The sequence below is a fragment of the Stegostoma tigrinum genome, chromosome 30, assembly GCF_030684315.1.
Source record: "Stegostoma tigrinum isolate sSteTig4 chromosome 30, sSteTig4.hap1, whole genome shotgun sequence".
In the NCBI taxonomy this organism is placed as follows: Eukaryota; Metazoa; Chordata; class Chondrichthyes; order Orectolobiformes; family Stegostomatidae; genus Stegostoma; species Stegostoma tigrinum.
This window is the reverse complement of record NC_081383.1, coordinates 37,215,149-37,226,145: the sequence shown is the minus strand read 5'-3', so window position 1 is coordinate 37,226,145 and position 10,997 is coordinate 37,215,149. Positions and strand designations below refer to the sequence as shown.

The following is a 10,997-nucleotide window of genomic DNA, read 5'->3' as shown; positions in this document are numbered from 1 at the left end:
ATCCGGAATAAGATAGGTGAGCTTGCAGCATGGATAGGTACCTGGGACTTCGATGTTGTAGCTATTTCGGAGACATGGATGGAGCAAGGTCAGGAATGGATGTTGCAGCTTCCAGGGTTTAGATCTTTCATAAAGATCAGGGAAGGTGGTAAAAGAGGGGGAGGTGTGGCTTTGTAAGTCAAGGACAGTATAATGGTGGCTGAAAGAACTTTTGATGAGGACTCATCTACTGAGGTGGTATGGGCTAATGTCAGAAACAGGAGGAGAGGTCACACTGCTGGGAGTTTTTTATAGGCCTCCACAAAGTTCCAGGGATGTGGAGGAGAGGATTGGCAAAACGATTCTGGGCAGGAGTGAAAGGAACAGGGTGGTCATTATGGGAGACATTAACTTCCCCAACATTGACTGGAAATGCTATAACTCTGGTATGTCGGATGGATCAGTTTTTGTCCAATGTGTGCAGGAGGGTTTCCTGACAAGAAGGGGGGCCACACTGGATCTAGTACTTGGTAATGGACCAGGCCAAGTGTTTGATTTACTGGTAGGTGAGCACTTTGGAGAGAGTGACCGTAATTCAGTTTCGTTTAGTTTAGTGATGGAAAAGGATAGGAACATGCCACAGGGCAAGAGTTATAGATGGGGGAAGGGCAATTATATTGCAATTAGGCAAGACCTAGGAGGCACCGAATGGGTAGCAAAATGCAGGGGATGGGGACAATCGAAATGTGGAGCTGGTTTAAGGTACAGCTATTGATAGGTATGTCCCTGTCAGGCAGGGAGGAAGTGATAAGGTAAGGGAACAGTGGTTAACTAAAGAAATTGTATTTCTTGTTAAGTGGAAGAGGGAGGCTTATGTGACGTGAGACGGGATGGTTCAGATGAGGCGATGGAGAGTTACAGATTAGCTAGGAAGGATGTAAAGAGAGAGTTAAGAAGAGCAAGGAGGGGACATGAGCAGTCATTAGCAGGTAGAATAAAGGAGAACCCTAAAGCTTTCCATAGGTCTCAGATGTAGGACTGGCTGTCTTCCACGAAGGTGGGTCTTGCGGGTCAGATTGATCTTCTCCTGGGGCTTCTTGGGTTGCCACTGTCATCCACCACGAGTCTTTGAGAGGGTGGCTTCCAAGTGTGTTTTTAGCCCCCTTGTTCTGGACCTTCCTGAATGGCCAAAGGCCAAGAACAATTTGGTGATGAACAGTGTTCAAATCAAGGAATAGGGTTGTGCCAACACCCTTCACTCTTGCCCTGCCAGGGAGGTGTAGAGTGCATGTCCTCAGGCACTGGTTGGAAATCAAGGAGCCAGAATGCCTGATTGATACTTCTCCAATGCACAACGGCCAGTCTGATTTTTAACTAATTCCCCCGTGATGTTTTTGACCTTGATTCCCACTGTTCTCTGTCGCAGATGGTTCTCTGGCTGTGGGTCAATTTAGAATGTCCAGTTTTGGGCTGGTGGTTGCTTGACCAAAGTGGCGCAGCTGTTAATGCTGGTGTCAGTGCAAAGGTGTCCAGGTGAGAAAGTAGACAGCAGAGGGCCTGCAGGGTTAATGCTGTTGGCAGTCGAATTGGGTGATAGTAGGTCAGAAGATGTTGGAGGCAATAGTGAGGGTGGTACAGCATGAGCCTTGGTGGCAGATGGCTATGGTGGTAGAGGTATTGTGTGAAATATTGGAGAGAACAGTGTGACACACATGCTGGTGGATTGGAGGATTTCATTAATGTTTTTACGATTAGTATTGTGCATTCCTCCAGATCGCTGAGGCTGCATTGTACCTGGGGGCAACGTTAGACAGACTTGGTCTAGTGCTATGATTGCTTCTGGGAGAAGTGGACTACCCATGTTTGCACTGTCGAAGTCTCTGCTTGCAAAATGGGGAGCCAATTTTCCCTTATCTGTCATGTCCAGGGAAAATGTCTGGATTGCTTGTCCAGGTGCACAAAGGCCTTTTAAAGGTGTCTCCTGTGCCAGTGATGATGTTCAATTCTGGCATATCCTGGGAGTGGCGAGTTGTTCTGGGAATATTGTGTAGTAAGATGGTGTTAGAATTAGGCAAAGGGGTACCACAGACGTTAAGTATTTAATGGGGTTAGTTTGGTAAGATATAAAAAATATTCTAGTCCTTGTGGAAATAAACCCTCCATAAAACTCAATGAAACTGAAATATCATCAAAAATATGTAAAAATTAGCCCATGATTTCAACTGTTTAATCATTAGATTATATGGGTAATTGATTTTGTAATGTACATTAGAATATGAATCAGTGGGTGGACTTTATTGGCCTTCCCCTATAAGGGGCATTTAATCAGTCAGGAAGATGGTGTGCGGGATAACTTAATGCCCACTATTGCTGAAATTTCTTTGATACTTATACCATTAGGGTGAGAGGACTCACCACACAAGCAGCCTTGTGACCTTCTAAGGGGTATCTCTTTTTCAAAGGGACTTGGCACTGAGAAGGGCAGGTGTCTAGCAGTGGACCATCACCCCTGGCCTTCTTACCAATTCTTTTCTCCCATTGAACCACAGCCCCTCGCAACCCCCATTCCTGCATTGGTCAATGGCCTGGGTCCTTGATGATCAGGGGCTTCGGATGCGTGCATTGCAGACCTCATGACAAGGGAGAATTTCACCCCTGAATCCTGGAGAAGATCCCCTGTTGCCCAGGTAAGTGTTTGGTTGAAACAAAAACAGAGGTTCCTGGAAAAGCTCAACAGGTCTGGTAGCATCTGTGAAGAAAAATCAGAGTTAACATTTTAAATTGGTGACCTTTCCTCAGAACTGCTGAGCTTCTCCAGCAACTTCTGTTTTTGTTCCTGATTACAGCATCTGCAGTCCTTCTGGGATCCTTTTAAAAGTTTGGTTGGCTGCTTTAAGAAATATCAAATGTGGGCTGAATGTGTATTTGGACCTCGTATTATTTCGCAGAAATTTTGCATCAAAGGTGACATCTGACAAATCATTTGTATTTGTAACCATCCGCTGTCAGAAGTGGGTCCCAATGGTTTCAAAAGCAGATTGGTTCAATTCATAGAACGTCCACAGTTTAATTTGAGGAAAATTCTGTGCAAATAATTAACACTGTGAAGCCAATTGTGTACTTTGAATTTCGTGTCACGTCAGAATCCAGCCAGTATTATTTCTTATTGTGAAGTGTAGGAAAGAACAAATTAAGCAATACAAACTTCCTTGAACACTTACAACTTCAGATTAAAGTCATAGGATCAGCAGAGTTACATTTGGACAATACTTAAATTAAGAAATCTCACTTGAAAACTGGAAGTGGATTGGAATTTTCCTACAAATCCACATGTTGTGATTGAGTCACAGCTTTATTGTCTGACCCAAGATTAATTTTTACAATGATGTTCTGTAATACCACCTTGTGATTTTAGCTTGTAATTGCAGGACTGTCTTCTCTCCAAAATATCTCAAGATTAAGCAAAACCCAAATGAACCTGGTGCAACACAGCACTCCCCACCTCATGTTTAGTTGGCAGCTCGCTAGATCAGATTTTATGGCCTAGGTCTTAGATCCCAGGGAAGGTATGATACTGGCTGTGCCCAAGAAACATGTATTACAATAGGCTTTTCCCCCAGAACAGAGAATGCAGGGCTCTTGCTAGCTCCCTAGTCAGTCGACAAGACCCCCATTTTCAGGATGAAATGCAATGCTACATGTGCACATTTTTGACAGTTTGCATATTCTGTGTGATTCTGACATCAGTTAGGGAATTTGGATGAAAGCATCAGCCTGAAAGAAGTATGCACAGAGCTGCAATGGTCCAGTTGAAAATGTGGGTGTTAAGCAACTCAGCAGTATAGTGATAAGATGAAGAAGAGATGCTTAAAAAGGCTGGCAGCACTCCAGATAAAGAAGTCACCAGGCTCGAATGGGATGCATTCTAGATTGCAGAGAGGGATTAGGGAGTAAATTGTGGAGACTTTGACAGAAAGTTTCCAGGTCTCTCTGATCACGGGATAAGTTTCACAGTAATGTGGTACTGCAAACGTAGCAGTGTTTTTTTTAAGAAATGGGCAAACTGCAAACCTGTCAGGTTGCTTTCAATAGTGGGAAAATTGATGGAGGCCATAATCTAGGATGAGATAGACATACATTAAGAGAAACATAAGTTAATACTAGACAGTCAATACAGGAATCTGACATATTTAATTGGGTTTGTTTGAGGTGACACAGGTGAGGGTACTGCTGCAGTTGTATATTTAGACTTTCAGAAAGTATTTGATAATCCATCACATGGAAAATGGTTAGTAAATTAGAAATGTTTACGATTGATGGGTCCTGGGCAGCGTGGATTAGAAGTTGGCTAAAAAAATACAAAACAGAGGGAATGTATAAATGTGTTTCTCCGATTGGAGACAAGATGAAGGAGGCATTCACCAGAAATCAGCGTTGGGAGAAGGAGATTTACGAGAATGATACCAGTAATGAGGGATTTTAGATACTAGAAAAATTAGAGAAATTGGGCTTGTTCTCCTTGGAGTATAGAAATTTAAGAGGTGACCTTATTGGGATGTTCAAAATTATGAACAGTTTTGACAGGGTAAAGAAGACTAATCCGATACCATTAGTTGGTGCGTTAGTAAGTCAGGTTCACATTTAAAGACTGCCACACAGAGTTAGTAGTGAGTTGAAGAGAAACTCCTTTACTCAGTTATTAGGATTTGGAATGCTCAGTCTGAGAAAGTGTTGGAGCAGATTCCGTAGGAGGTTGAAAAGAGAGCAGGAAATATTTTTGAAAGTTATTAATTTAGAGGGCAATAGAGGTAGGATTAGAGAATGGGTCTAACTGGATCCAGTCTTTTGGGACCCAGTGGACACGATGGGTCAAATGGCCTCCTTCTGTATTGTAAAATTGAGAATCTGAAAGTCTCTGACTGCTTGTGTGTTGCATTTGGTGCAATCTTAGAATCTGTTGTTTTTAGAAGCAGTTTTAATTCAAGGGACACTTGAATTCAATTCTGAGTTCTCCAAACATAAATTTTAGAACTAGTCTGTTAATGCACCAGATGTTATTGGGATTCTTCTATGCAGAAGATGCCGTAATGTTTTGACTAATGTCTTAGAACATAGAACATTATAGCACAGTACAGGCCCTTCAGCCCTCGATGCTGTGCCGACCTGTCATACCGATCTGAAGCCCATCTAACCTACACTATTCCATGTACATCCATATGCTTATCCAGTGACAATTTAAATGTACCTAAAGTTGGCGAATCTACTACCGTTGCAGGCAAAGCGTTCCATTCCCTTACTACTCTCTGAGTAAAGAAACCACCTCTGACATCTGTCCTATATCTTTCATGCCTCAATTTAAAGCTATGCCCCCTCGTGCTTGCCGTCACCATCCTAGGAAAAAGGCTCTCCCTATCCACCCTATCTAACCCTCTGATTATTTTATATGTTTCAATTAAGTCACCTCTCAACCTTCTTCTCTCCAATGAAAACAGCCTCAAGTCCCTCAGCCTTTCCTCGTGTGACCTTCCCTCCATACCAGGCAACATCCTAGTAAATCTCTTCTGCACCCTTTCCAAAGCTTCCACATCCTTCTTATAATGCGGTGACCAGAACTGTACACAATACTCCAAGTGCGGCCGCACCAGAGTTTTGTACAGCTGCAGCATAACCTCTTGGTTCCGGAACTCGATCCCTCTATTAATAAAAGCTAAAACACTGTATGCATTCTTAACAGCCCTGTCAACCTGGGTGGCAACTTTCAAGGATCTCTCTGCTCATCTACACTACCAAGAATCTTACCATTAGCCCAGTACTTTGCCTTCCAGTTACTCCTACCAAAGTACATCACCTCACACTTGTCTGCATTAAACTCCATTTGCCACCTCTCAGCCCAGCTCTGCAGCTTATCTATGTCTCTCTGCAACCTACAGCATCCTTCGTCACTATCCACAACTCCACCGACCTTAGTGTCGTCTGCAAATTTACTAACCCATCCTTCTACGCCCTCATCCAGGTCATTTATAAAAATGACAAACATCAGTGGACCCAATACCGAGCCTTGCGGTACACCACTAGTAACTGGTCTCCAGGATGAACATTTCCCATCAACTACCACCCTCTGTCTACTTTCAGCAAGCCAATTTCTGATCCAAACTGCTATATCTCCCACAATTCCATTCCTCCGCATTTTGTACAATAGCCTACTGTGGGGAACCATAAGACCATAAGACATAGGAGTGGAAGTAAGGCCATTCGGCCCATCAAGTCCACTCCGCCATTTAAATCATGGCTGATGGGCATTTCAACACCACTTCCCTGCACTCTTCCTGTAGCCCTTGATTGCTTTTGAGATCAAGAATTTATCGATCTCTGCCTTGAAGGCATCCAACGTCCCGGCCTCCACTGCACTGTGCGGCAATGAACCTTATCGAACACCCTTGCTGAAATCCATATACACCACATCAACCGGCTTACTCTCATCTACCTGTCTGGTCACCTTCTCAAAGAACTCAATAAGGTTTGTGAGGCACGACCTACCCTTCACAAAACCATGCTGACTATCCCTAATCAATTTATTCTTTTCTAGATGATTATAAATCCTATCCCTTATAACCTTTTCCAACTCTTTACCAACAACTGAGGTAAGGCTCACTGGTCTATAATTACCAGGGTTGTCTCTGCTCCCCTTCTTGAACAGGGGAACCACATTTGCTATCTTCCAGTCATCTGGCACTATTCCTGTAGACAATGACGAGTTAAAGATCAATGCCAAAGGCTCGGCAATCTCCTCCCTGGCGTCCCAGAGGATCCGAGGATAAATCCCATTCAGCCCAGGGGACTTACCTATCTTCAACCTCTGTAGGATTTCTAATACCTCTTGTAAAGACTAATTCGTATTTTAAGCGACATTTTAACACAAGGTTAAATAGAATGCTGTGAATTGAGGAATGGTGTGAAGTCGTACTAAATCTGTATAGCAACAGGCTCATGTGAATTGGTTGCCTTGGAGATAGCTGGATCTTGTCAAGCTCTGTGAAAGTCAAGTGCAAGCTTTAACAGTTGGACCAAAGCCGCTTTTGCTGCTGGGAATTTCAGAGGGAGTAAGACAAAAAAAAAGGTGCTGTTACCCAGGCAGTAAAGGTCTGCTTTTGGGTTAATCATGAACTGGAGGGGTTTTTTTTTATTTTGTGGGAGTGTTACCAGAAAGGCCAGCATTTGTTGCCATTTCTAATTGGCCTTGAACTGACTAGCCATTTTTGGGCAGTTAAGAGTCAACCACATTGATGTGGGTCTGGAATCACATTAGGTAACATCAAGTAAGGATGGTACTTTTCCCTCCAAGGGTATTAATGAATCTGAATAGTGTTGTAGGGGTGATGTTATTGAACTAGTAGTGCAAAGGCCAAGTAGTAGTGATGTTGTTGAACTAGTAATAGAGACCAAGAATGATGTAATAGAATCATAAATCTGGAATTTAAAACTAGGCGGAGATTGTGACTGTGACAAATATTACTGCTGTAAAAACCCATTTGTTGACTATCCCTAACCACCTATCTAAGCAGTTCAAACTCCAAATTGCTGCAGTTCCAGAGCCACATGTAGAACAAACCATGTATGAATGTCTGATTTCCTTCCTTAAAAAGATGGGTTTTTCCACAGTTACATCACCAGGAGTAGCTTTCAATTTCATTTTTAAACATTTTAAAATATTTAAATTCTAGCAGCTACAACGGCAATAATTTGAATACATGTAATAGCCTGGGCAATTGGATTACAGTTCTGAGGAAGGATCACTGGACCTGAAATGTTAACTCTGTTTTCTCCTCCACAGATGCTGTCAGACCTGCTGAGCTTTTCCAGAAACTTTGTTTTTGTTGCAATTGGATTACTAGTCCTTTGTCACCACTTCTAACTTTTTAATAAGGTATAACTGATTAGCTGCATAGTCACTCCCAATTCCTACAAAGGTGATGGCTGTAGGTACACTCAAGGGCCCAAGCCATACCTGCCTCTTTGTAGAATACATGGAACAATCCTTCTTCTGAAGCTACACTGGCCCTATCCTCACCTCTTCCTCCATTACATCGATGACTGTATCGGCACTGCCCCATGCTCCCATGAGGAGCTCGAACAGTTCTTCCACTTCACTAACACCTTCCACCCCAACCTTAAGTTCACCTGGAACATCGTTGATACCTCTCTCTCCCTCCTGGCTCTCTCTGTTTCCATCTCTGGCAACCACCTGGAAACTGATATCCATTTCAGTCCTACCGACTTCCACAGTTACCTAGAATACACCTCCTCTCACCCACCTTCCTATTCCCAATTCCTTTTGCCTCCGCTGCATCTGATCCCAAGATGAAGCATTCCACTCCCGGACATCCCAGATATCGCCGTTTATCAAGGACCCTCCACAGTGGTCGAAAACACTCTCGACTGTGTCTCGCACGTTTCCCGCAACTCATCCCTCACACCCCCTCCTCGCAATAACAACCAAAACAGAATCCCCCTCATCCTAACGTACCACCCCACCAACCTCCGGATCCAATGCATCATGCTCCGGCACTTCCGCCATCTGCAATCTGACCCCACTACCAAAGATATTTTTCCCTCCCCACCCTCATCTGCCTTCTGGAGGACCACTGTGTATGACTCCCTTGTCCACTCCACACTCCCCACCAGCCCCACAATTCCCAGCACTTTTCCCTGCAACCTGCCCCTGTACCTCCCCCCCACCCCACTCACCCCCAACCCAAGCCCCAAGAAGACCTTCTACATCAAGCATATGTTCACCTGCACATCTGCTAATGTGATATACTGTATCCACTTCATGATGTGCCCCCCCTGCTACACTGGGGAAACCAAGCGGAGGCTTGGAGACTGCTTTGTGGAACACTTAAGCTTGGTTTGTGACAAACGACTGCACCTCCCAGTCATGAACCATTTCACTTCCCCTCCCACTCCTTGGACGACATGTCCATCCTGGGCCGCTTCCGGTGCCACAAATCATGCCACAAAGATTGCAGGAACAGCACCTCATATTTCGCTTGGGATCTCTGCAGCCCAATGGTATCAATGTGGACTTCACAAACTTCAAAACCAGACCGGCTTGTCCATGCCTCCCTAACCTGTCCATCCATCCTCCTACCTATCCACCCCTCCCACCTCAAGCCCCATCCCCACCTCCTACCTATCAGCGTCATCCCGCCTCCTTGACCTATCTGTCCTCCCTGGACTGACCTATCCCCACCCTAACTCCCCACCTACACTCACCTTTACTGGCTCCAACCCCGCCTCTTTGACCTGTCTGTCTCCTCTCCACCTACCTGCTCCTTTATCCATCTTCCATTCACCTCCCCACTCCTATTTATTTCAGAATCCCCTTTCCCTCTCCCATTTCTGAAGAAGGGTCCAGACCCAAAACGTGAGCTTTCCTGCTCCTCTGCTGCTTGGCCTGCTGTGTTCATCCAGCTCCACACCTTGTTATCTCAGATTCTCCAGCACTGGCAGTTCCCATTATGTCCAATGTTAGTCAATGTTGATTTTAATTTGTTTATCACAGTAGTGGTCTTAGAATTTTACATCAAAATTTTAATTCTATTACATAGACTTGAATTTCTTATCCATCAATTATTTAAGAAGTCATTAGCCTTTACAGGGATAATAGTAAATTGGAGACTCCTGTGAGAATGCATCCGGAGGCTGATATGGATGAAATTTAGGAAATACTCAAAATTCCCTGCTGCTAAATGATGACCCATTATCTGTGACCAGCACTGCTAGGAGTTTGTGTATTGCAAAATATGTGCACAGTTTTCCTTTTGTCATTCCCATGTTTGATGAATGAACTCTGTGCATGTGCAGCCACTTTGAATGAGCATCTACAATGACCAAGAACATTTACCCCATGAGGGGACCTGCATAGTTGATGTGTAACTGAGTCCAGGGTTAACCCAGCCCTTCCCATGAATGTGGGAAGTTGCCAGTGGTGATTTTTGTCCTTGTTGGCACTATGGCCACTGCCCCATCACTGCAGTTATCTCTGCATCCAATCCTGGCCACCAGACATAACTTCACCAACATTTTCATTTTGGAAACCCCTGGATGACTCTGGAGGAGTTCAGCCTTTGTTCTGAGCAAAGGCTACCAGATAATCACTCTTGCCCATAATAAGCCATCATCTACTGTAATCTTGGAGTCTGAGTCCACAACGGTTTCAGTTCTGTTGTGACAGCCTTTGACACCACCGCCCTCCCCCACTAGCTGTTGAAACAGCTCAACATTAGCTGGAGTCCTGGACTCATACACTATGGGGTGATCCTCTCCATTGATCAACCTATGTGCTAATCCTACCCTCTATGCTATATAGGAAAGCATTGCATGTCAATCAAGATCTCCCTTGGGATCATAGTGTGCCAACACGTTAGAGGATGTCAGCTGTTTCTTCACTTCCCTGAAAACGATGGCTCGGCCTCACAACCATTTCCAAGGCTGATCCTTTAAGGCTTCGTGCAAAGGTGCAAGGATTTTGAGACCAGGTTACATATGAGCTTTCTGTAATAATTCACCATCCCAAGGAAAACCTAAGCTCTGGGCACCTTTAATCATCCTCACTTTATCTTCCAACGGTGTAACCTGGTCTTGTCGACTCTAGCCTAAGTAGGTCATTTGGGATGCCTGGAACATACGCTTTGCCCTTCTAAAAAGATGTACACACGCCAGGGAGAAACATCTAAAAACTGTGTCCAAGTTCTCCAAATGCTCTTTACTGGTCTTCCCTTTTATTAGAACATCATCTAGATAGATGGTGACCTGGGGTAGACCTTGTAAAATGTTTTCGATCATCCACTGAAGATGTTTGTTGAGTGACGATACCCCCAAATGACAGTATCGTACAATGGTACAAATCCCTATGGATATTAATTGTAGCATATTTCTAAGAATATCGATCTAACGGCAATCGGAAGTACATATGCCTCATGTCTAGCTTTGTGAAGGACAGGTCCCACTCCCAGCTT

General features: G+C 44.1%; 1 protein-coding gene across 1 annotated transcript in view; it reads left to right on the top strand.

Moving 5' to 3' along the window:
• Positions 1 to 2,571: 2,571 nt before the first annotated feature.
• Positions 2,572 to 10,997, top strand: part of LOC125466013 (E3 SUMO-protein ligase PIAS4-like) — a 118,223-nt gene continuing 109,797 nt past the window's right edge. The window contains exon 1 of the mRNA XM_048560096.2: positions 2,572 to 2,666. Coding sequence (XP_048416053.1) covers positions 2,613 to 2,666 — 54 coding nt within the window. The 5' untranslated portion in view covers positions 2,572 to 2,612. The remainder of the gene's footprint in view (positions 2,667 to 10,997) is intronic.